The 26,351-nt window shown below is 34.6% G+C and overlaps 3 protein-coding genes across 11 annotated transcripts in view; 2 read left to right on the forward strand and 1 right to left on the reverse strand.

Annotated features, from left to right (window-relative positions):
• The window catches only part of LOC149908094 (protein shifted-like), a 20,571-nt gene extending 12,781 nt beyond the window's left edge, over positions 1 to 7,790 (forward strand). For all 3 annotated transcript variants that reach the window (XM_090103244.1, XM_090103247.1, XM_090103246.1), the window contains exons 5-8: positions 1,244 to 1,444; positions 6,367 to 6,462; positions 6,823 to 7,026; positions 7,576 to 7,790. In XM_090103244.1, coding sequence (XP_089959370.1) covers positions 1,244 to 1,444; positions 6,367 to 6,462; positions 6,823 to 7,026; positions 7,576 to 7,616 — 542 coding nt within the window. In that variant the 3' untranslated portion in view covers positions 7,617 to 7,790. The remainder of the gene's footprint in view (positions 1 to 1,243; positions 1,445 to 6,366; positions 6,463 to 6,822; positions 7,027 to 7,575) is intronic.
• Coq7 (ubiquinone biosynthesis protein COQ7, mitochondrial) lies at positions 2,103 to 11,231 on the reverse strand. Of its 2 annotated transcripts, none has more exons than XM_090103249.1 (4): positions 11,092 to 11,231; positions 6,176 to 6,250; positions 5,706 to 5,934; positions 2,103 to 2,451 (listed from the first exon to the last, which is right to left on the reverse strand). In XM_090103249.1, the coding sequence occupies exons 2-4, from the start codon at positions 6,245 to 6,247 to the stop codon at positions 2,174 to 2,176; spliced, it is 579 nt and encodes a 192-aa protein (XP_089959375.1). In that variant the 5' UTR covers positions 6,248 to 6,250; positions 11,092 to 11,231; the 3' UTR covers positions 2,103 to 2,173. The 2 variants fall into 2 exon arrangements, with proteins under 2 accessions (XP_089959375.1, XP_089959374.1); XM_090103248.1 differs by lacking the exon at positions 11,092 to 11,231 and adding an exon at positions 10,609 to 10,904.
• The window catches only part of ewg (DNA-binding protein Ewg), a 26,774-nt gene continuing 11,229 nt past the window's right edge, over positions 10,807 to 26,351 (forward strand). For 2 of the 6 annotated variants that reach the window (XM_090103241.1, XM_090103243.1), the window contains exons 1-8: positions 11,130 to 11,270; positions 13,144 to 13,308; positions 14,063 to 14,216; positions 14,748 to 14,872; positions 15,845 to 16,018; positions 16,942 to 17,080; positions 24,640 to 24,752; positions 25,400 to 25,528. In XM_090103241.1, the coding sequence (XP_089959367.1) occupies positions 13,222 to 13,308; positions 14,063 to 14,216; positions 14,748 to 14,872; positions 15,845 to 16,018; positions 16,942 to 17,080; positions 24,640 to 24,752; positions 25,400 to 25,528 (921 nt within the window). In that variant the 5' untranslated portion in view covers positions 11,130 to 11,270; positions 13,144 to 13,221. Of the gene's footprint in view, positions 10,913 to 11,129; positions 11,271 to 13,143; positions 13,309 to 14,032; positions 14,217 to 14,747; positions 14,873 to 15,844; positions 16,019 to 16,917; positions 17,081 to 24,639; positions 24,753 to 25,399; positions 25,529 to 26,351 lie in introns of those variants that run through there. The other 4 variants (XM_090103238.1, XM_090103242.1, XM_090103239.1 and 1 more) reach the window with 4 other exon arrangements.

Raw genomic sequence — 26,351 nt, forward strand, 5'->3', positions numbered from 1 at the left:
ATTTTTGAATATTTAAATATTGTATGGATTTTGTGACATTTTTTAAGAAAAAAAAAAACTTTTTGATTAGTAATAGAGATAGCTAGCAATAAAATATAAATATTTATATATTCGCAGAAATACAAACGTAATGCTTTTTTTTACTTTTTACTAGAGATTCTATAAGCAGTTCTAAGTAAGACTTTTAAAATTCATTTTTAATCTGTAATTATAAACAATCTATAAATTCATCCATCTTAATAATAATTATGGAATACTTAAATTATTCATATTCGAAAGATCTTACTTTTGAGCTAAAATTTATAAAGATTGTTTAGGAATTACAACTGAAGAAATTTTTATTGCTTATAAATTTGGATAATATTATAGATTCTCATTTCATATAAGACCATTCAGCTTATTAATTCTTATGCTTATGACGAAAGCACAGGAACACTTACTCAAGCTACTCAAGCTTATAAATATGCTTTGGCTTCAAATAATACTTCAAGTAGGTATCCAGCCATAAAACTTAATATACTTATTAAGCAATATTTTACAATAATGTTCTTTGTAGCGTTTGTGTTCGTGTGCATTGAACAATACAGTAATTGACACCATATTACCTATTGTATTATTGTTTCATAACCTATAAATGTCAAATAAATAGACTAAACAAACATAAATTATAAAAATTTGGTTAACAAACGTAGCTGAGACGCGTTTTTGTCGTATCAAAGATCGATACGATCACGTAATTTCTGAATTTCATACAAAGACTGTTCGTTAAGGTGTCAATAACCTGTAGAATTTACCCTACTAATATCGTTTCATCACCAGCCTGCTCGAACTGTCAGGCGATATTAACCAAATGCTTTATTTCCCGGGCCTCGCCGAGCGCGCTGATTGGCTCATCTCACGGTGCCTCTGCTCACAGAATTTTGTTTTTAGGTTTGTACGCTTGCTAACTTAACCGTAGTTAAAATTAAGTTATATGGGTATATATTACTCTTATTAAGAAATCTAAGTTTTTTAGCGATTAAATAATTCTTTTATAAATGGTTCTGAAACTTAAAGTTTAGAGTTTTACGCACTGTTAGCCAGGTAAGAAGTCGTCAAAATACCTATAAATATAAGCTGCCTACTTGTCACATCAAAATTCATAGTGACAAGAGCATATTTCACCGTTTTATTGCGAATATAATATTTTTTAACGCAATCTTTTTTTAGAATCACCATTTTAAAAATAAATTGACATTGACAGGTCCAGATCCGGAGTGCGATAAAAAGTGCGCGAACCAAGGCTGGTGTAACAGCGAAAAGATATGTCAGTGTCCAGACGGTTACATGGGGCAACACTGTCGTACTGCGCTGTGTTACCCGCAGTGCATGAATGGCGGGAACTGTACCGCGCCAGGCGTGTGTTCCTGCCCCCCTGGTTATCAAGGACGCCATTGTGAAGGAGGTATTTTACTTTACTGTTTTTATTTTAGTATATTTAGGTACCTAGCCTCAATAAATTTATTTTTATAAGGTATCACCATCAACGGATTTCAAATTTGGAATCCTGCTGCATATGAAACTTATAAGACAATTGCCGCATTTTATATCAAATGTATTTTCATTTTTCGGTAGGTCATCTCAAAACGAATCTGTTTTTTTCGCCATCTGGACTCTAATGAATTTACTTTCCGCTTTGTTAATGTATACTATTTTTCTTATTGTTGTTGTTATTACTTTTTTATCATTTCCTATGTTTAGTAATAATTTAAGATACGTGAGCCATTTATAAATACATATTTCATTATCTTTGTTATTATTTACAATTTACATAGTATATGAGGTAAGGCCTTGGCCTTTCGGCGTTTGATAGTTTATCACTACATTGTGATAACTCGTAAATACAATATCTGTATTATGTATCAACTTCGCTCTCCTGGTAACGGGATAAAAGTATCACGAGATAGTTTTTCCTCAATCCCTATTTAAAAGGTGAAAAAGTCTGATTTTGCAAAATAAATTGCCTATTAATCCTTCATCAAAGTTCATTCGTTCAAACTCTATACAAAAAAATCCAGATTTCTACTAGATTTGATGATAGGGACAACTCGAACAGATAGTCATTTGGGAAATTAACTCTTTATTACTAAAACTATTTACAAAAATATCAATTCGTTAAAACTAGCAATAATACTCATATCTTCTTCGATATAGCGATCGCGACTTTACACCCGGTTTTAATAACTTCAGTCAGTGCTTGGTAGAAGGGTGCCTGTTCGGCACCATGGTCGATTCCTGTATCATGATGCTCCTGCTCTTCATCACGGAACTTTGTAATCGTTTCTAGGATCTCCGTGTCGATGTTTGGGTCCTCCATGAGTGTTCTGAGCTGGTCATTGTAGTGGTCTACTATGACGGTTTCCACGGCCACAGTGCAGGCCATAGCTGCTTCTTTGCCTAGTAAAGCTGTGCCTGAAATAATAGTGTATAATTTTTAGTAATTTTTTGTCTTTAGAAGAAATGAAGTACACTCATGTCTATATAGTTTTTTTTTTTCGAATTAGGATGGAAACATTAAACTTACACGTTAAGAGCTAACAAAATCAGGTTCAGCTCTACAAAATCGATATTAATAAACAGTCAAGCAAATAGAATGCATTATTTTTGAATCGAGCGCAACAGAAGTCCTTAAGGTGAAATGAGACCCAAAACAGACGTTTCGAGCGCACGGAGAATTAATTTTTTTCTTCAAAAACTTTGAATTTGATTTTTTTATTTATCAATTTATTTAATTGAAGAGTTTGTTTAGTGACGTTTGGGAACCGAAACACGATTGACAAAATTTGCCTCGATAGAAAAACGTTGTGAAGTTGCCCAAAAATTAAACGGAGAATCAATTTCATTTGGACAATAGTAAAGTAATATCAATGAAACTGTATCCACATCCACTTCCATTGGGTGCTTTTATAATTTGCCGTTTCACGGCACGGCACGATATTACCGTGGACGAGATAGAAGTTTTGTGGCCGTGGACGGCATGCCGTAAAATATTTAGAAGGGTCATACTACACGCTATTTGATAAGCTCAAGGAAGACCCAAATAAGTTTTTCAATTATTTTCGGATGTCAACAAAATCGTTTTATTACATACTTTCTCATCTGAGTAATAATTTAAAAGCGCCGCCCTGCCTCCCGCGCCTCTTGGCTACGCACGGACACATACAAATTTCTTGTACGCACACACTACACTCTCAACAATGCCGCGACGATTTGATAGGGAGCGCAGTATGCTACGGCAACGGCACGGTAGATCGTTGCCGTTCACGGCGTGCCGTTGCCGTGGACGGTAAATTAAAAGCGTTTGCATACAAATGCATACATTTTGCTTTCCTAATTTACCGTGACGATAAAAACGTGCGGTACCGTGCCGTGCCACGGTAAATTATAAAAGCACCCATTCAATTCTTGAGGGACGTGTGGGATTAGATTTGGGTATCATTTAATCTATCACCAATTTAATTAGTTTTGTGTTTCTTAAATAATAGGGTTTGTCCTCAAAATAGTAGATCTGTCACCAAAATGTAGTCACCAAACAATGCAAAATCAGTTCCACAATAAATCACCTAAAATCCTGAGATATAAGGTCTAGTACCAAATAAATGTTTTTATATGTATTATAATAGGTGTGTCCTAATAAGTATTTAAGCAAACTAATTTAAAGAGATCACCAATAAATCATATTATGTTACTAGAAAGTTGCATTAAGTTCAAATAAAAAATAATTTGGAAAATCCAAAAGTGCACGCCTCATAATTTTTTTTTAATAAATATTTATTAATTATTATTTTTGTTTATTTAATAACAATTAAACCGCATCGAATCAGACCCTGAAAAATGAAAGGGTTCTATTCCTGAGCATACTCAAGCGTAAGAGAAAAAAAAAGACTCGATTAGTAAAGTATTTCGGTCGCTATCGTGTTAACAAGAAAAAGGATCCGCACATACAGACACACGGACGTCCAAGACAGAACTTTTTTAAACTGTTTTTTAACTAGTTTAAATAACAAAAATGACATCAAAAATATCATGAACGTTAAAAATAGTGTTTTTTCTTAATATGTGTGTGTATGTATTATCTTACAAGTGCAATGTATGATACATAAAGACATTTTAAGTTTGAAAAATCAGATGTTTTGCGCGAAGTGACAGTAGTACCCACCTCAACGCTTCGCTTATGAGGCGTGCAATTAGGGTTGTCATCATCGTTTCAACCAAAAGATTCTGCTACCTTACTAGACTCCCAAGGTTCTAAATTTCCACTGGTAGTATAAATTATATTTAAATTTAGCAGAGTAGTAAATAAAACAATTAAAGTCAAAATAATCAATATTTATTGTTTAAAATAATTACCACTGAACAATCAGCGCTGGTTTAAAAAAGCTGGCTTATGGCTAGCAGAATAGAAGATAAAACACTTAATTAAAGTTAAAATAATCAATATTTATTCTTAATTTTTAAAGCGCGCCAATTTGTCTCCGCCCCTTTGATCATTTTTTCATTAAAATTATAAATTGATGTATTAAATTGGTAACGAATACTATTAATTTCATATCTGAACGAAATAAAATGTTACTACTGTATTGGTGACAAAATATCAAATAAAAAGGAGTCGCAGTCAGGGATCGATAATCGATTTATTTGGTGACAGATCTACCATTCTGAGCACAGAGCTATTATTTAAGTAACAAAACTGTTATTATAAGAACGAAGTTTATATTCATGTAATGCAATATAATTTTATTGGTTATCGATCTCTTATTTAACACATATATTAACATTAATTTGATAATTCATACCTGGGAACAATTTTTGTTTATCTGAGAACGAAAATAATTTGGAAAATCCAAAAGTGCACGCCTCATAATTTTTTTTTAATAAATATTTATTAATTATTATTTTTGTTTATTTAATAACAATTAAACCACATCGAATCAGACCCTGAAAAATGAAAGGGTTCTATTCCTGAGCATACTCAAGCGTAAGAGAAAAAAAAAGACTCGATTAGTAAAGTATTTCGGTCGCTATCGTGTTAACAAGAAAAAGGATCCGCACATACAGACACACGGACGTCCAAGACAGAACTTTTTTAAACTGTTTTTTAACTAGTTTAAATAACAAAAATGACATCAAAAATATCATGAACGTTAAAAATAGTGTTTTTTCTTAATATGTGTGTGTATGTATTATCTTACAAGTACAATGTATGATACATAAAGACATTTTAAGTTTGAAAAATCAGATGTTTTGCGCGAAGTGACAGTAGTACCCACCTCAACGCTTCGCTTATGAGGCGTGCAATATTTCGTGGTGATAGATCTATTTATTAGGTGATACAACTTGATGACAAATATAAATTTTGGTGATAGAAAATATAGTTCCCATTAGATTTTTCAATTAATACATCAGTAATTAAAAAAAAAAATATTTATAAATTATGAGCAAAAAATTGCGCGCAGGCCGGTCTCTTCCGCCGTTCCGCCTCCTTTTGGCTTTTAGTCGACGCCAACGCGTCTTAGAGAGCAGTCCTGTACAACTTTTTCGCGCGGTGCGGTTGTCTACTCATAAACATGGTGAATTTTGGTGGCCAAAACATTGATGGTGAGAACATTAGGAAGAAAATGTTGCGAAGGCAGATGACACCTAATTGACTACAAAATATTTCTTACCTGCACCAAGCGCAAATCCAGCTACATTCCACAGCGGCATCATCACAGTGGGCCTAACTCGATACTTGGAGATCAGCTCTTCGAACTTCTCCCTGTGTTTCTTCTCCTGTTCCCACATGTGCTGGATCAGAGGTCCTTCTTTGCTTGTTCCTAATACGGCCATTTGCCCCGCGTATATACGATCCGCTCCTAACTCCCCTGCGTGATCTACTCGTATTATCTCATCTAGCTGTAATAGAAGACTGCTTTTAAGTAAAAACTTAAAACTATAAAGTATGCACTATAGTGACACTATGACACGTAAAAATAAAGATTTAGGTCAGGAATCAGGATCATAGGCACTGCTTTTCCGATTAATTGCTGGATTGAGGTATTCATGCAAATAAAATAAAAAATGTCATCGTACTTAAACATGCACAAACTATTTCTGCTGAAAATGTTATGTATGTACGACAAAGAGAAGTACTTACATGTGGATTTTTTCTCCAAGCAGATGAGTGGGCTTGTCGCACATGACGTAACATTGGCGGCGGTCGGAACATTTTCTAAGGAGAAATAAATATATTTTCTTATAGTTTAGTATGAAATGTATTTGATTAATGAAGATATAAGATTTCCAGTTGTGATTAATTGCAATATACCTACGTGATTTTTGTTTCAGGTATTTGTTCACAAAAGTGCTTAAATGGCGGAAAATGTATACAGAAGGACACGTGCGAATGTCCAAAGGGATATTATGGATTGCGGTGTGAATTTTGTGAGTATAGTTTTAACTTTGATGGATTTTTCAAACAACTTTAACTATAATACATTTAATATGACTTGGCAACAGACGAGTTTTAAATCGATTTTTCAGCATAGAAACTACTTTTCGAGGCGGTCACGGTGGTTTGGAGGTTCTTATTTGTTATGCTTAAATATGACAATCTACACGTTTGAATTACTATGTGTTCGTTCATTTCAAAACGTGTCTTCTTTAAATTACAATATTTCTCAACTGTTGTCCCATTAATTCCCAACCAAACATTACAAACACGAATATTGTAACCTTTATGTATATTTTGTCTTTTTGCACAATAAAGTGTTAAATAAATAAATAAATAAATATTGTTTCCAGCAAAATGCGTGATCCCCTGCCTGAACGGGGGCCGCTGCAAGGGGGTGAACAAGTGCCGCTGCCCCGCCGGGTTGGGGGGCAACCACTGCGAGGTGGGGCGGCGCGGGGGGGAGTGCGTGCGCGCGTGTCGTCACGGCGTGTGTCGCGGGGGCGCGTGTCTGTGTGAGCCGGGCTGGCGGGGGCGGTACTGTCATCGGACTTATGGTGAGAGTTATATGGTGTAAGGCGCATTTAGGAATAAGACGTATCCTTGGCTTTTTTATAGTGGGGAAGTCTAAGTATCCTAGGTCTGTGTTTGCGAAGCAGTTAACGCTACGCACACAAACGTACAATTGAAGCAGCAAATTTTCAAGTTTTCGAGTTGCTACAAGGCTTTATTGGACCGCTGAAGAAGGTATGGAAATTGTGCGATGGTAGACATAATTTTGTGACATAGTGAGAATTTGCAAGCTGGCCTGGTGGGGATGTTACTGCCTTAAAGTTCTCACAAAGACGCAATTTTTCAATATTCACGTGTGGAAGCTGATTCGGCCCCAATTTGTAATTTATCTTCCAATTCGTCATTTGGCCTATTATTTGGATATAACAAATTCATTAGTAACTATACCCAACATTTTTAGCAAAGATTATTATTAAATTTTATTAAGAAATGGATGATGATGATGAAGGAGATGATATTTTGTAAAATACTAGCTAATTGTCTGTATAGAAAGTTACATCAGTAATCAGCACACCATGTTTCTTATTTTACAGGTTCATCAGAAGAATCCGGAGAATACAAGAGGCCTCGATGAGAGAAAGCAATGAAACTTAATATATATACTTAAATACCTTGTGATTTAATTAAGAAATTTTATATCATACAAAGTGTAATAATATTAGTCATTTAGTTTTTAAGCTAGCATATTATGTACTTATAGAATAAATACTATTAATTTTATCAGACAATAAATAATTTAATATTTGTATTAATTTATTTCTCACTACCTGTTGTTTTAGTATGTACCTTCATATTAAAATTTTAGAGCTTTTAAAATATAAGATTGTAGACTACAAGCCCGCATAGGACAAAAATATGGGTCAAATGAACCACCATGGGACCTATCTAGAACGATAGCAGAGCAAAAAATAATAAGATTCATCACTATGCCGTCACTTGTAAGCTGTCCAACTGAGTGCAGATGAGAATTGAAAAGTACAGGTAGACTCGGTAAATTTTGGTCATATATTTTTGTACGGCATTCTTAACCATCGATAGATCCATTAAAAATAATAAGAAACCGCTCAGTGCCGTACAAAAATGGTGGTCCACCAAGTCGGAATTTTTATTTAATTTCCGAGAGTTACCGGGGGTAAATTTGGTCATTTGACCATGTACGGCATCTGTGTCATACTATTGCTATACTGCTCTTAATCCATTATTCCGCAACGCCGTACAAAAATCATGGGGACAAGGGGAAAAAATCGAGAGTTGTAATCCCCTCTCTTTCCCCACTCCAGGGGGTCATTTGACACAACACGAAATAAATTTATTTTTAAAGTATTTTATACATAGATAATATTTTTTTATGTGCCGTACATTTTCGTTGGTTCAAAGGGGAAAAATCTGAAAAATAAAAAAATCCATATAACGAAATGTTTGCTTTATATTTTTATAATAAAATATAAATATACATTAATATTAAGAAGCTCGAGGTGGTTAATTATCACCTTGGAAAGTCGGAGTCAGGTGGAATGGACTCCGTTAAATTGATGAACTAATAAAAAAGCTATGAACGAAAAGATGTGAATTATATGCAATCAGTCCATGAATACAGGTAAAGTCACAAGCAAATGCTAGTAATATATACATATTCAAAATGTACAAGTAAAGCGCTTTCAAATGATACCAAACACTGCATATTTATCTTAACTTTATTTTTTTACTCTGTATGTTTTGTCCGCTAGAGGGCGCCACATTAGATTTTGTGAAACCCCATATAGCCTTTAGCTAGCTGGTCGCTGGTTATCCAGTGAACAATTCAGACGCTTCTAATGATATGTCATTTGTCGAATTCTGATAAGTAGTTTAGAAGTTACGAGGGAATAGATGAACATACATACATGACCTGTAAACAACCATAACCCTCCTTTTGCTTTGCCGTAGTTGGGTAAGAATATGTTAATGCCGTACTGTATCAAATGGCCATAAAGCACCCTTAAAATTGTAGCTTTCGTCGCTTTCATCAGCCTAAAAGATGTGGTCTGCACAAAAATGTACGGCATCGTTTTTTCCTAATTTATCTATGTTAATACTATTTAAAACAACGGATAAAGTGTAGAAAACTATTATATTTCATTAATCTACGATGTTTAAACTTTAACAAAATTTCTGGTTTTGCATTTCTCTATAACTTTTTTTAGAACGGTTTCTTTTGAACGGCAATACTATACAACAATTGAATTTTACAATATCATGTTAAAAAAAAAGTTCCCGTACAGGGTCAAATGACCTTACAGCTCTTTATATCAAGAATTCGATGAAATTAAGATGATTATTGGTATACATTTAAAAGAACAATTATTTTTTGACGGCATTGCTTTTAATAGTACTTTTGAGTGCTAGATAATGTTTTGGAACCGAAGCCGTACTTAGTCAAATGACCCCCTGGAGTGGGGAAAGAGAGGGGATTGCAACTCTCGATTTTTTCCCCTTGTCCCCATGATTTTTGTACGGCGTTGCGGAATAATGGATTAAAAGCAGTATAGCAATCGTATGACACAGATGCCGTACATGGTCAAATGACCAAATTTACCCCCGGTAACTCTCGGAAATTAAATTCAAATTCCGACTTGGTGGACCAACATTTTTGTACGGCACTGAGCGGTTTCTTATTATTTTTAATGGATCTATCGATGGTTAAGAATGCCGTACAAAAATATATGACCAAAATTTACCGAGTCTACCTGTACTTTTCAATTCTCATCTGCACTCAGTTGGACAGCTTACAAGTGACGGCATAGTGATGAATCTTATTATTTTTTGCTCTGCTATCGTTCTAGATAGGTCCCATGGTGGTTCATTTGACCCATATTTTTGTCCTATGCGGGCTTGTAGTCTATTGGTTGATTCTCCTATTTCAATAGGTACCCAGTTATATCCAGAAAATTTACCACCTGCTTGTCCAGTGAAATGAAAAGTTTGGAAATACATCTACTTCCTTGCTATATAAAAATTAATGTTTGAAGAATATATTAGTAGATGATAATTTTTCAACTTGACAAAATTCGAATAGGGCGGCAACTGGAAGGTATTTGCTTTCAAATAAAAAAGGAATCATCAAAATCATTTTACCCAGTCAAAAGTTCTGAGGTAACAAATACAACATAGGTGAATTAATTGCATTCAGACCCACCTCCTTATATTTTTAAAGTCGTATAAAAAAACATAGGAATTTGCTGATTTGATTTTATAATTTCATAATATTGCTCAATATTTTTGGAGAAGAAATACTTGCCAAATCACCACTACGATTGTTATATTATAAAAAGGAGAAAATACTTTTTAATTATACAAAAACCGTACCCAAACTGTATAAGGTCGCTCGAGAATCGATAAACATATTATTATAACCTCAAAGTAAATAGCTGTGAATTTAACTTAACTTATAGCTTCCTTTCCAATCTGTATTGTTATTTATAACCACAAAACCTTTCAAATGCATGGCATGACTAGGGCAGAATTTCTTATTTCATCACAAATCTTCGAATATTAAAAAAATAACAAACATATAATTATATACTTACGGTTGTTTTTTCTTCAGGTTAAGACACAAGTTCCTATTAATTTAACACTACCTATTTAAGTTGTTTTTCATGAAATTTTAATGATAATGGATTTATTTTTAAATATTGACAATCCAGAAAATATCCAGCAAATGTTTACAATTTTAGCTGTCAAAACCAACTAGTTCTTGAAAATTGGGATAGATTGCGCTACTGTATGACATGATCAATGTTTTCCAAAATAAACTCGGAATGGAATTTTTCTCATTGCCAAGCTCCTATGGCCTAAATAAATTTTAACTAGCAATTTCAACGACTAAAATCGGTAAGTTTCCCTGAAAAAGTTAGTCCTATTCGTAGCAAATTATAAAATAAAAGTTTAACCCCCCGCAGAGCGAGGGGCAATTTCCCTTTCCAATGCGAAAAGAAAATTGTACCGCGCAGGCTCGTACAAAATGGCGTCCTCAAGATATGAAGTGTACAATGTTAACATATCGCGTTTACCGATCGATATCAATGGAGGACTCGCGTTTTTCGGTGATCCCTGTTCACTCCTCCAATTTTGTGATTTTAGTGTCCAGTTGAGAGAAAAAGTCTTGAAAGGTGTCGTTTTGAAGCAGTTACATCACTGTGATCTTCGGGAGCTTCAAATTGGAGTGCAAAATGTCTTTCAAATCACGCAGGTGCGTACGCAGTCGTAGTCTTTCTATTCTATCTGGGCCTGCTCGAACGCGCTACCCCTTCATGATGGCCATTCATTTGGGTTTATCCTTTACGCCGCCGCAAAAGAGTTTATGTCATTCGTCTTCAAAGTTGACCCGGTGCGACCGGTTATGGGGAAATGCATCTAAACAAAACATAAAACAAAATGCATTATGACACCATGGCGAAACATTATTATGCTCGTTTAGGCACACTAAGTCAAGCTATTAGGATTCATTCATCGCTAATTTTGTTTGAAAAACATAAGCCTATGACAAATAAATTGATTATAAAGCGTTTAAATGTTATAATTTCGTCAATATTCCTAGATAATTTAGTTTCTCTTTTCTCTAGTAGTAGGACAGTTTGAGTATTGATTTTTCCAATTGGACTAGTAAGTAGTTTACACAATAGGTCGACTTAGTAAATTCTTCTGTTTTACCTACTTATCTTTTTTTAAATATTGTATTTAATTCTATAAAGTCGTGTTTTACTCTTTAAGTACTTATGAAAGATAAATGTACATTTTTTATTTCAAGAAAAGGAAAGACTTAGAAGTTAGAAAATGTCAAAGGTCAAATAGGTAGGTGTAGAACTGAAACCTGACATTATAGGTTGATTTCAGTACAAATTCAGAGAGTATTTAATTAATTAGCAAGGTTACAGTTTCTTAACAATCATCTAATAAATTATAATTATAGTATTTTAGTAAGAATAAGCATTTCTATCAAAGATTTTCATGGCAATGGAGCAATCCATAAATATTGATTTTGGAGATTTTGACATAATTATTTCATGTTGTTCTAATAACATTTTACTTTGAATTCAAATCTTGGTTTTAGCATTATTCCTACCTTAGAACTGTTATGAACTGTTATGTTATGAATTATTGATTAATAGCTAAATAGGTAAATATAATGGTACTTAGTAAGTCATTATAATGAATTTTCAGTACAACCAGAAAAATTAAATGAATGAAACATAATATTAAAACCATAATAAAAGCCATATCATTCATTTCAAGTATCTGGGTAAAACTTAAAACCTAATAGATCTGTGTTCCAGTTGTGGGCACATAAAATGAGTTGATGATAGCGCATATTATTATGAGAGGTATTTTGCATACACTATAAATAAGAGTAAATTGAGTTTAAATAATTTTTAATATCATTTAACTACTTATATTAATTATATATTTTATTTAAAACAAAATGTTACCTATAATTAATGTTTAGTCTTCCTGTTTATTCATTTTACTTCATAAAATGCATTTTGAATAATCAAGTTTTGTGTCAACTTTTTTAAGAAGTTCTAAGTTCTGTTTGTAGATTTATTGGATCAATTAAATTTTATCTGTAAGTAAGTTTTCCATTTGTACAACTAATAAAGTGTTAAATAAATAAATTTGTACCCATTCAAGTTTTTTAATCATGCGCAAATAAATACATTACTGTTATTTACCGACTATACATTATTTATTAAAGTAAGTTAAGCACTTTTCAATATTAAATTATCAAATTACTAAATTGGCAGCTTTTTAAAATTTAATATAACATTCAAGATCTTTCCATTTGTGATAATACAAAAATAATAAGTACATAATTGATTTTTAACCCACTTTAAAAAAAGGAGGAGGTTATTAATCTGGCCGGTATTTTTCAAGAATTAAAGTTTCTAAAAGTTAGAATAGATCATTTTCTTTAGACATTTTTGGAATTGTGAAAAATGGTGAAGCCAATGTTCCATGGATATGTTATAACCTATATAGGTTAGTCAAAGTGCAGCTATAAGTTGACTCAGTAAAAATAAGGTTTACACAAAAAAGATATAACAATACAACAATTTATTTACCAGACTCTAAACCGCGGTCGAGTCTCACAGCTATCCCGGTGGAAGTATAACTAACTGAAGAGTGCAAGTTAAAGAGGCCCAATGGTCCTGGAGAACAAGAGGGACGACGACTCTGACAACAACATGAACTCGGCAGTCAGCACCGAGTCCATGGACATGGCTGAGGAGGTTGGTCTTGAAATTAGTTTATAATAATTATGGTTAATTGTCGAGAATAGCTAATATAAACACATCATCTGATGGTTTAATTTTTATATTTGATGCCAATTTAAATATTAAAAGATTTTTATAATAAAAGAAAGACTTTGTGGACTTTATGATACAGGGATAAATAAATGTGAAAAAGTATTTCCTTTTCAATATATGAATCTAACACTATAATAGTATTAAGAAGACTATGTAATAGAATTACCAAAAGCATTGACAAAAATAGCCACTTAATAATTTAATTGTAATAATCCATCAACACAATTTGTTGAAATGGCGTATATTAAGTCTGAAGATTGTGTAACATACGCTTTATGGCTGTAAGTATATATCAGGTGCCAACTAAGTTAATTGTAGCTGTTAAATTATGAGACTATAGACTGTTTATTAACTATTGTTTATTGGCTGTATGATATCCCACTGAATAGTTATAACATTTAATGAAATGTCTGGCTGATATGCAGGCTGTATTCATAAAGATAATTAAAAAAAAATGCATAAAGAAATGCCGATTCTACTTTCTTTTACGTTCATAAATTGGCTGGAAATTGATTGCCATATTTTTGACATGTTAGGACATTCCTTAAAATAAAGATGGACAGCCATCGTCCGTCACGTTTCCAACTCGTGTGTGTACAAAACAAAAAAAAAATACAAAAGATAATCATCCGTACGCGGCATCCAGCCAGACTATGACACGTCGTACGGTGCGCAGGACATGTCGCAGGCGGACGGGTGCGGGCTGAGCGGCGGCTCGGAGGACGACGAGGAGTGCGCGTCCTCGCCCGCCGGCTCCGCGTACGAGGACGCCGGTGACGTCATCAAGAGCGCCATGAGCGATGAGGTCACCAAGCAGCTGGCGGCGGCCGGTGAGTGCTGACTGCTGATAGTTGATAGGTGTTCAGATCAAAGACTTCCATGGAGGTGATCTTTGCGTTCGATATAGCCGTTGATTTAGTCAAGAGCGCCATGAGTGATGAGGTCACCAAGCAGCTGGCGGAGGCTGGTGAGTATTAATAGTCGATAAGTATTCATGCCAACAGCCTCCAGGGCTTTTGCTCTAGTGATTATTTATTAGATCCTGCAGGATTCTGACCAACACTACTAGGTAGACATAAATACACAGAATTTTTGTTCATACATTAGTTCTGCTTATAATGGTCGCAGCTAGCGTGTTTCTTACAATCACTGCAGTCTACTTAACTTTCAGGAGAATCTATGGTGGGTAGTTTTGTTGTTTCGAATCTCCTGTTTTAAATTTATTCTCAAATATGCTTCCTGTCACTATCTTAAGAAATGATAATTTTATTTTGCCAGTAGGTTGCGTCAATGTTACTTCTGAAAACCAATAAATCGATTTTTGTTAAAGAGAAGCAAATTTAATGCAAACAATATTCCAGGGCCCGTCGGTATGGCAGCAGCGGCCGCCATAGCATCTTCCAAAAAACGCAAACGGCCGCACTCGTTTGAAACCAACCCGTCAGTCAGAAAACGTCATCAGAATAGACTTCTTAGGAAACTGAGGGTAAGTGGAGAAAATTTCTAAAATCTCCCATAAAAACGAATACCATCATCAAATAAGTCCTAATCCGCATTCAAAACAGGCTATGCGCTAATTCAATAATTTAAAGTTAAAAAAATAATGTCCCCATTAAAGTAGCAACGACCTCGTCGTGAACTTGTGCTGTGGGGTGAATATTTGAACATTGTTTGGGCGAATCGATACCCTTCCGTGCGAGGGGCAGTAATCACATTAGTTTTATTGTGTCACGGTCATAGACTGAATATATTTGGCATGATCAATTATCTCTTTGAATATATTTTTTATATTCAGAATTTGTTTGAATTCTTTGTTTTAGAAGTGAAACTTTTCTTTGAGCTGATAATATGCTTAACTTTCGAACGCACCTATGTTTACCACCAGGCGAGGCTACAGTAAAATAATTAATTAAAACATTATCAATAGGGAAAAATGTATCGCCATTGAGTGTGTATACGGAATATTGACCTCCTAAATCTAATTGATTTATGACGAGTTATAGCTCGCATCATACCCGAGAAAATGTAGAAATATGTGATTAAAAACGATTGAAACATTATAGGTTCATTTATGAAATTATAGTTCAAACTAATAATATCATAATGAAGAAAAATTTTCGGGCCAAAAAAAAGTTTTTCTATCTGTGTCAAGAATCGATAATTTTAGATCCCATTCAACTACACACGTTTGTCAGCGTATGAATAATAACCATTTATAGTCTGTCCACTATAAGAATTGCTTTTTGACAGCTCGACGGGTGATACCAGATGTGATGTCCAAAAGATTATCGATTGTGATACCATTTCAATTATAAATTCAAAATATTATCATAAATCGAATTAGGTACGTAAATAATAATTACAACGTAAACGTACTAATAAGATATGTGATAATAAGACCACATATCTATGCATTTTATGACTACTTCCCTATCAATAATTAACATTCATCCAACAGCAAACGATAGAAGAGTTCGCGACACGCGTGGGCCAGCAGGCCGTCGTACTAGTGGCCACTCCGGGCAAGCCGAACACGTCGTACCGCGTGTTCGGCGCCAAGCCGCTGGAGGACGTCGTGCGCAACCTGCGCTGTATGATCATGGAGGAGCTGGAGAACGCGCTCGCTCAGCAGGTGACACATACATGCGTAGATTGTTCACACGTATATGTGTATTTGGCTATTATGTATATATAACATACACGCACACGAATACAAGAACGTATACACATAGACACGTAATTGCGTTGACATGCCACCACATTTACATTCACAATGTAATTACACATGCACATGACCGGAACTTATACGACGAATGTAAGACGAATAAAATTACAGATATAAATTATAGAAATAGGCATGATGACCTAGTGATAAGTTTAAATAATTAAATACATATATGGATTCTCGGAAAAGTTGTCGACCTGCCAATACTAAATTCCACGGAAGTAATGGTAAAAGAAGGAAATGTGAAAGTAGAATTATTCCTTCTTCTTTTTCTCATGTAATTTGAGAGTAATTTTATCTCTTAGGTGTAATTCGTTTCTTAAAAAATAAAATAAATAACTTGTTCAAAATGAAATTTTATTTCTAAAATCATTCGTTTTCCACTGCACATTAATAGTAAGTAAACTAAAAATTACAATTAAATAATTGATACCCAAGTAAATTCTTTTATTTTGATATTTGGGAGAAGTTTTGTCTTGTGTGCGGTGGAAACCGGGAGTCGCCCTATGGAACGAATACAGAGAAGAGATATGTATTAGTTAAATACAAACTATAACCTATAATAATAAGTGACCGAAGTGCTCAGCGCATATTTGTTACTTGACTATCAAATACGCATATTTAATTCCACCGGTTGTCAAGCCCACCGTATTCCACGTATATCTCCTCTTTGTACGTACTCCGTGCACTGTGCGTTCTGCGCATGCGCACGAGTGGCGCGCGTGCGAGTGCACACGCGCACGTACGCCGGTGCGTATGTGCGCGTGTGCACTCGTCCCCGGGCACTCGGCGAAATAACTGTTCAGTTCGGGCTGGGCTCGGGCCCGCAGGCGCCGCCGCCGCCGCAGGAGGACCCGTCGCTGTTCGAGCTGCCGCCGCTCATCATCGACGGCATCCCCACGCCCGTCGAGAAGATGACGCAGGCCCAGCTGCGCGCGTTCATACCGCTCATGCTCAAGTACTCAATGGGTGAGTGCCACATGACAATACGTGTACCATAAGCATCTCGTCCGATTAGGGCCCTTCCGGCCTCCTCCACTCAAGCGACAGTCCAAGCCGAGGTTCGAGATCCCCGTCAAGGGGGGACGCCCTTGCGCATGTCGCTTCCAGGGTGAACCTTCAGTTCACCCCCGCGTCCGCGTTAAAATGTAGAAGCCTTTCTGGTTAACATTGAGAAACACCACACAAAAAAAAGTACCATAGCATAACGTGAATTGATAATAACAATTATCGCATTTGTTGAACGTTGAATTAATGAAACCTTTTTGTCAATAGCAATGACGAATGTCTCGTTTGCTAATAAAATTGTTATACAGTAGCACCTCTATAAGTCGAATATCAAGGGAGACGCCAAAAAATTCGAGTTATAGAGTTTTCAACTTAAGGAGGATTTCGACTTAGGCGGATTTTGATTCGACATAAAGAGTTTGAGGTTTATTCTTATAAATTTTGAGTTAGAGAGGTAAAGTACATTAAAATTCAACTTGCAGAGGTGACAAACATGTTTTTATTTATTATAAATCAACATTATTTCAAATCATTTAAAAAAATAAAAAATATGGCATTAAAAAAGTCAGTATTTTTTTTGCTTTATATAATTTGGTTGTTCTCTAGCATTGTCTAATCTACTTATAAAGAACAGAAAATTCTTCTTCTTCAGAGATACTGGTTTGCTCTATAAAATTTCGTAAGGTATTCAATGCGGTTCTTGCCTCTTTGATGGAAACGCATGGAGCGCATGTACTATTCACGTCTTCTATGTCATCTTTATCATTAGTATCGGTTTTCTGAGTTACTGAATCGATAATTTCGTCATCAGATACCTACTTAATGCAAACACGTGTTTACGTGAGTCATAAATTTATTATCGCATACTCCTAAAATGTTTTCTAAGAAACAATTATAGTGTACTGCACTGTCGGCAAGTTGTTAAAGTCCAAATGATCAAGTTATAAAGATTGTAAAATAAAATGTTGCCATGTTCGAGATACAGAGGTCAAATTTAATTTTTCGAGTTATAGAGTGAAAATATGTACCAAAATGGCTTGGAGGGACTCGGTGATTATTTCGACTAACAGAGGGCCAAAATTTCAAGTTACGGAGGTTTTCGGGTTTTTTTTTTTTTTTTTTTTAATCTTTTTTTATTAAGGGATTTTTGTCCGAAAGGACGATGACAATCCCATCGTACCTTGTATACAAATATTTAACACTTAATGAACTATATTAACTATATTTTAAATTTATAATATTGTAATTTTAATATTGTAATTAAATTGTAATTAATTGAATGACGATTTTGTTTTAATATGAATGTTTACATTGTTTATAAATAGATATTTTCTAATGTTTGTCAAACTACATACATATATTTTTGTGTAGAGATTATTATAGTTATATAAAAAAAAAATTCAATTTTTGTGTTGGTTTTTATGTATTTTAATTTTATACTTTAAAATTGTAATCTGAATGCCGATTTTTTAAAATTGTAATCTGAATGCCGATTTTTTAAAATTGTAATCTGAATGCCGATTTTATTTTTAATATGAATGTTTACATTGCTAATTAATATATATTATGTCTGTCGAACTTTATTTTTATGTAACTAGATAGGTATTATTTATATAAAAAAAAATGAATTTTTAAGTTGGTTTTTATGTAATTTAATTTAATATTTTAAAATTGTAATTTTGTATTCCGATTTTATTTTAATATGACTGACATTATTTTTTTAAATAGATATTTTATTGATAATTGTTAAACGTTATTTTGTGTAGCTATCAGTTTTTTTTTTTTTTTGTTCTTAAATCATAACCGTTTTCGAAGGCATGTGGTGTTAGCCTATAATTAATTGTTGCACTTGATTTGTTAAATTGCATTCTCCTTGTATGTCTAAAATTAGTGTTAACAATTGTTGGCTATCCTTTGTAAAATAAATAAATAAATAAATTTAAAGTTGAATAGCATTCTAGCTGCATCAGAGTGTGGTGCAGCTAGAATGCTATGATATGCACCAACATTCATACAGTTTATTTTAAAATTTGTCAACAAGTCTTTTCTTTTAACATCGTTCCGAACACACTCCATGAGGAAGTGTTGGATATCGTCATATTTATGACAGAATTCGCAGTTGGGCGAGTCAACTTTTTTCAAGAGATAAGCAAAACTTCCGCACGGTACGTGTCCGGAACGAAGTCGAAAAGCGGTTACAGTTTCGCGTCTATTAAACTTGTTATTATAAAACCATGGTATGTGAAGAGGCTCACATTGTATACTCTTGTACCAAATGCCTTTTAGCCTTGACCTTTCATTAAAATACTCTTTAAACCGATTATAACACTTAAATTTGAATTCTGTTAGAACTTCCGAATAATTTGGTAAGTAATCAATTTCTTCTCCATCTAAAATAGCCGTTTTTGCTAGCCTGTCAGCCTCTTCATTACCACTCAGACCGATATGGGAAGGAATCCATTGCAGTGCCAAAGTAACATTGGAGTTATTAAAGTTATTAATTTGTTCTATTATTTTATATGCTATCGGGAAACCTACCTTACCAGACACACAACGTTTAAGATGGTGAAGGGCACTTTGACTGTCTGTGAGAATAACTATTCTTTGGGCATTTATATCAGCAGCATAAATTAAAGCCTTGGACACTGCAAGTAATTCCGCTGACATTATAGAAATGTAACTATTATTAATTTTATATTTATAGGAGTATTTTCTATTGGGGTCCCAAAAAGCAAAACCAAGGCCATTTATAGTTTTAGATCCATCAGAATAAATAAAATTGTGATCGATAAATTTATTGCGAAGTTCATTCAAAATATCTAGTTTTATCTGTTGATCAAGATATTGAGATTTTGGACCATTTATGCAATCTAAGTTAGTAAAAATGTTATTTTGTAAATTAATATTGGACACCCATGTGTCTAGAGTAAACGTATGGAGTAAATCAGATGTAGAGACCGGGTTTTCACGAGTATCCTTATAGCAGGTTGCAAGCAATGGTTTCTTTTTATGGCTCCAATAGCTTCTATCATATAGATTATACAGTTCACTTAATAGTGCATTATTAATATTGCTATTCCAAGAGTGTGTTTTTAAACAGAACTTATAAGCTAAATACAATCTTCTTACACTCATCGGTGGAATGCTCAGCTCGCATTCCATAACATGAATAGGAGTGGTCTTTATAAATCCACCAATAATTCTCAGTGCCTGGTTTTGCAGTCTGTCAATCTTAGATAGGTGACAATTGGCTGCATTATCGTATATGTAGCTGCCATAATCTAAACGGCTTCTTATAATCGCAAAATAAATCCTACGTAGGTGAATGGGATGTAGACCCCAATTTGAACCAGCTAATACTTTGAAACAATTCAAAAACTTCAAAGCTTTTGCACAACACTCATTTATGTGTTTTCCCCACCTCAGAGATCTATCTAACCAAAAACCTAAGTATTTAAAACATTCAACGGGGCTTAATAAAGAATTATTAATATAAATTTGGACCTGTTGCATTCTACGGGCTCTACTAAACACACAGTACCTAGACTTTGTACCAGATAATTCCAAACCCAGTTGTTCCACCAATCTAACAAAACTATTAAGTGCTTCTTGCATGTTTAAAACACTAACTTCAAGTTTCCTTTGCTTTTCAAAAATTACGAAATCATCAGCGTATTGACATATAAATACTTGATTGATATGCTGACAAACACAAGTAGTTACAATATTAAATAATAAAGGCGATAAAGGGTCACCTTGAGGAATTCCTTTATTTGTCGACCGTATCAAAAATTTATCCTCATCATCACACTGGATTTGAAGGTGTCTTAACCGCAAAAACTCCCATAAATATGTGCATAACCTTATACCCACCTTTAGTTCATCCAAAATACTAATTACTCTAGAAACCAGTACATTGTTATAAGCACCTTCAATGTCTAAGAAACATGCAAGTGTTGGAGTATTGTAGGTAAAGCCTACTTGAATGCTTGAGACAAGGCGTACTAGACAATCCAAGCTAGATTGACCTCTCCTAAATCCGACTGTATTACGAGATAATATGTTGTGATGTTCGACATACCATTCGAGTCGTCTACATAACATTAAATGAAAGGTCTTACACAAACATGACATGAGGGCAATCGGACGAAGTTTTGAATGTCCGTTGGAGCTATTTTTTGGAATGGGCAATATATTTATATTTCTCCATTGAGCAGGAACACAGCCAGAGGTATAGATTAAATTATATATATTTAGTAAGAAGCGTTTACCGCTTTCTGGAAGATTATATATCATACTATAATAAATACCATCTAAACCAGGAGAAGTATCTTGTTTTTTGAAGCAGTTTACCATCTCATGCATAGCAAAAAGGTCATCAAGTTTGGTGCTAGATGTACTAAAAGTAGGTGGAGGTTCAGATACGAAATCAGGTGTTAAAGTGGACAATAATTCTTCTTTAGCTTTGTCGGAGGCATAGGATTTCGCTTGACTAAAACCTTTAATCCACCTCATTTTACGCCACATGTCTGAGAGACTTGTATTTTCGTCTATACTGCTACAGAAACTATGAAAGCTTTGAGATTTAGCTTGCCTTATTAACCGTTGACTCTCTGATATTTTTAAGTTAAGTTGTGACAGATTCTGTGGAGTGGGATTCTTTCTGAAGAATTTAAGCGCAAGACGTCGTTCAGCTATTACTTTAGAGAGTTCTTGATTCCAATATACTTTAGGTACGAATATACGGTTAGAATTGGTACACTTTTTTTTGTAAGGAATACTTTTGTCTGCTATATCGTTAATCATATTTAAGAAATGATCATACATATCTTGAACGTGGTTAAAATTTCTGCTAATTTGTGAAAATAACCTATCTGCTATGTTTGAGTATTCTGTCCAGTCAGCCAGTTTTATATTTCTTTTAGCTATAAATTTTAGGCTTTCTTGATATTTAGCACAAATCCTAACAATTAAGTGATCGCTTCCAAGGTTCTCATTGGTCACATTCCATTCGGCATTTACCGCAATATCAGTAGAACAGAAGGATATATCTGGTGAAGTTTCCTGGATACTACCATTAACAAGCTTAACTCTTGTAGGGTCACCATTATTAAGTGAAATGAAACCAAACTCAAGAGAGCTATCAAAAAGTTGGCTACCCCGAGGAACGGTCCTATTTGACCAGTTACTATGGTGACCATTAAAATCTCCTAGTATCAAAGTTTTCCTAGAGAAAAGAGAAAAGACATCATCCCAATCTACTTGGGACGTTCGCACAGAAGATGGACAGTATATGGAAATAATATGCTGCAAATACTTACAATTTAATATATTGATACCTACAATCTCAATTCCAGCATTACGTAGTTGAATAGAAGATCTCGAAGCTTTCAGCGACTTGTGGCAAATAATTGCAACGCCTCCATAACCATCCGACCTATCTTCTCGGAAAATACTATAACCTGATAAATTTAAATTTGATTCCGAATTAAGCCACGTCTCACTAATAACTGCTATATGAACTTTCTCTCTGTTAAGAAGCGCTTCAAAATTTAACAATTTTGGTTCCAGGCTCTGAGCATTCCACTGAAGAATGTTTAACTTAAAACTATAACTATTAGCCATTACTTATGTTGTTAAAGAATAATTGTAATAAATTCCCTTCCTTAAACATATCACACAAGAAAGAAGTAATCTCGTCGACAACCAACCGTATGCACAGATAAATTTTTTCATTAAAATCCTTTCTGGACAGTATTATTTGCTTTATCTTATTCAAAAATGCTGTGAATGTTCTCTCTTTTCTCTTTCCTTTACCTTCCGATACCGGTTCTCTTCCATCGTTACACTCGAGTACTTCTTCTCTTTCTATTATGTCTTCTGAAAATATTCTTCCTTTTGGTTTGTTTCTTTTTTTCCGAGATGATGTCATGCCACTAATTTCTGAAGTCATTTCATTATCTATGTTGTTTTCTACATCTTCATCTTCCATTACTTCACTTGTAGTCCTATTCTTACCCTGGATGAGTATGTCTCTATAAGAAGGGGTGCCAACCTTAGCATCATTATTTTCCCGTGAATCTATATAAGTTGATGAGTCGTTGTTTAGCCTCGATTGAATATTGCTTTCAAGGTAAAGAGATAAGCCTTTGCTGTAGGTGCAGTTGTTTTCACTCATAATTCTTTTAATTCGCTTTTCCTTAATAAAAACTGGGCAATTTTTGTCTAGAGCCATATGTTCCCCTTTGCAATTTATGCACCAAAACCTTTTAGTTTCACAATTTTCGTGCTTTTGGCCACATTTTGGACAAATAATCTTTCTACTTGGACAAAACTTTTTTGGATGACCAAATTTCCAACAACCTGCACATTGTGTGACAGGAAAGATGTAACGTTCAACCTTAAACGGACACCCGTAAACATGTACGTACGAGGGTAAGGACGAACTTTTAAAACCAAGACGGACCACGGTACTGTCTACCCACTGGCCGTCGCTTGTTAAGCGCTTTAACCTTCTCATTGAGACAATCTCATATTCACATGCGGACTCTTCAAGTATTTCCTTCTCTTCTATATCTAAATCTATATCTCTCACAATACCATAAGAAATATTCACTTCATCCATATTTTGACACCGATAATTATTCTCATTAAATCTCTTGCACTTCAACAGTTTGCTCGCATCTTCCTTGTTTTTGAATGTAATTATTACTTTATACGGACTTCTATACTTAATTGATATTATATTTCCAATATTTTCCACGCTTAAGAGCTTTGCCAAACCAAATTGTTTAGGTAATAATTCCATAGAGGATAAACGGACCCGAACACCTTCAATAGCTTCATCATCTCTTGTTTTTATATTTGTTGTTTCATCATTTTGATCGGACGAACTGCGCAATAATCTTTTGGGCTTTCTTTTAACGGCAATGAATCCCTCATCATCATCTATAATCTCTTCCTCGCTATCTGACCTATGTCTTTTTTCCGGGCCCATGGGCATGTCAATTATCACTTCCGTTTCTATCTGTTTCTCTTCATTCATCCCGTCTGATTTTTCAGAGCCAACACTCATAGATCGATTGAAACTAGCCATAATCCAAAATCAAAATAAAAATTGACATGAGGGTAGAATTAAAATAAAACGCCGCTAACGCTCACGAAATACGAAACTGGGCAACTGACGTGCGTCTTATGCCGTCGCTCGCGCGCAACTCGGTTTTCGGGTTTGAAGGGAAGGGAACAAGACATTTTTTCGAGATTTGGAGGTTTTTGACTTATCGAGGTTCGACTTAACGAGGTGCTACTGTATAATTTTAGTTATTATATTATTTAATTAAAAGTTATAAATATAAATTATAATCTTTTTTGGAAAGAAAATTCGCTACAGTAAAATGCTATAAAATAGCATTATTATATCTTACATTTCAATTTCAATATCAATATGCACAATTGATCTTTAATTTACTCTTGTACACTAACTCTTATATAAATTTCTATGCATATATTTTTGTGTGCAGTGCGAGGCAAGCCGGGTTGGGGCCGCGAATCCACACGACCGCCGTGGTGGCCCAAGGACCTGCCGTGGGCCAACGTGCGCATGGACGCACGATCCGAGGACGAGAAGCAAAAGGTAACTGAACTATATCTTTATTTATTTACTAGCTTTCCGTCCGCGGCTTCGCCCGCGCAGTCAAAGAAAAACCCGCATAGTTCCCGTTCCTGTGGGATTTCCGGGATTGCGTCATTTTCCCGGGATAAAAAGTAGCCTATGTCCGTTCTCGGGTATCAAAATATCTCCATACAAAATTTCATGAAAATTGGTTCAGTAGTTAAGGCGTGATTGAGTAACAGACAGACAGACAGAGTTACTTTCGCATATTTTATAATATTAGTATGGATTTTATTTATTTAACTCTTTAATAGTTGTACAGAACAGTTGTACAGGAGCCTTAGAACTACTTTACCATGTTAAGAAAAGATGCAAATGTTGTCAAACATTGTAGTAACAAATTTTTTATTTGGAGAAATAAAGCCTGATTTGTCTCGAGGAATCAGAGCTAGCAGTGGTATAATGTACATGGTAATAATTAGATTGTGAGGTTTTAGATGGCTTCATTATGACCTCATTTATTGTTTACCCTAATATACCGAAACTTATATAATTAATAGAGTAAACGTAGATAATTTAATTGTATTTGTAGCTGTATCCTCTCGTTACCCAAAAAAATCGATTTTCTGTCTTAAAATCTTACAAAAAGTGTATGTATGTCCGCGCAGATGTCGTGGACGCACGCGCTGCGGCAGATAGTGATCAACTGCTACAAGTACCACGGGCGTGAGGACCTGCTGCCCGCTTTCACGGACGATGACGATGATAAGCACCACCAGAGGGCGCTGTCGCCTGCGGTACGTGTATACACACATACACTCATAGACCCGCATATACATGTGTACACACATTAACGTACTTACACACATAAGCCCGCACATACACATACAATAAATTTAATTTATAATGTGTTTTCGAAAATGACAAAATATATAATTGTTTTAATAAAAACTACAGATTGGAACACGTCATGTTGAAGACATGCATTCAACTCATTCAACACCATCTAAATCTCGAATCATGCAATTTCATCCAAATCACCACTGTGAACATAGAAGTTTACACTCACAATATTTATTCTTAATATTTCGTAATTTATACATAATTTTAATTAATAATGTTTTCTTCATTTCCGCATTCATTCAAAATTGGATTGCTGCCTGGATTTTGGTAACATGTTGTATTATTATTAATGCATTTTTTATGGACATCAATTTACTATTCATGTTTTGCGACCTATAATTAAAATATGAACGGGAACAATCATCTCAAATATACTATAATATACACTTTTATGCCAACGAACTCGATCATTAACAACTAAAATTATCCCTATGAAACTTTTACTGTTTTGCATATACCGAAATTTGCATAAAAAATCCTACAAAAAAAAACAAATCGTAATGTACAAAAAAAACAGTCATCGCAATGTATGCCAAGCGGCAGTTGCAACTCTGGCGGGTCGAGCAAGCATGGCCAGCAGGCGGTGCTGACGTCACAGCAAGTGTGCATCGATCAGATGACGCTAGCTGATGTTGATGTACGTTTGGGCTCCTTTTGTGTCACTTGGGATCCTTTTGGGGGCGTTAGGTTGCCGCGTGTGGTGTAGGAACATTTAGG

Source organism: Colias eurytheme, chromosome 6 (genome assembly GCF_061535395.1).
Source record: "Colias eurytheme isolate Ceu_HAF_F1 chromosome 6, ilColEury1 Martin Lab GWU primary, whole genome shotgun sequence".
NCBI lineage: Eukaryota > Metazoa > Arthropoda > Insecta > Lepidoptera > Pieridae > Colias > Colias eurytheme.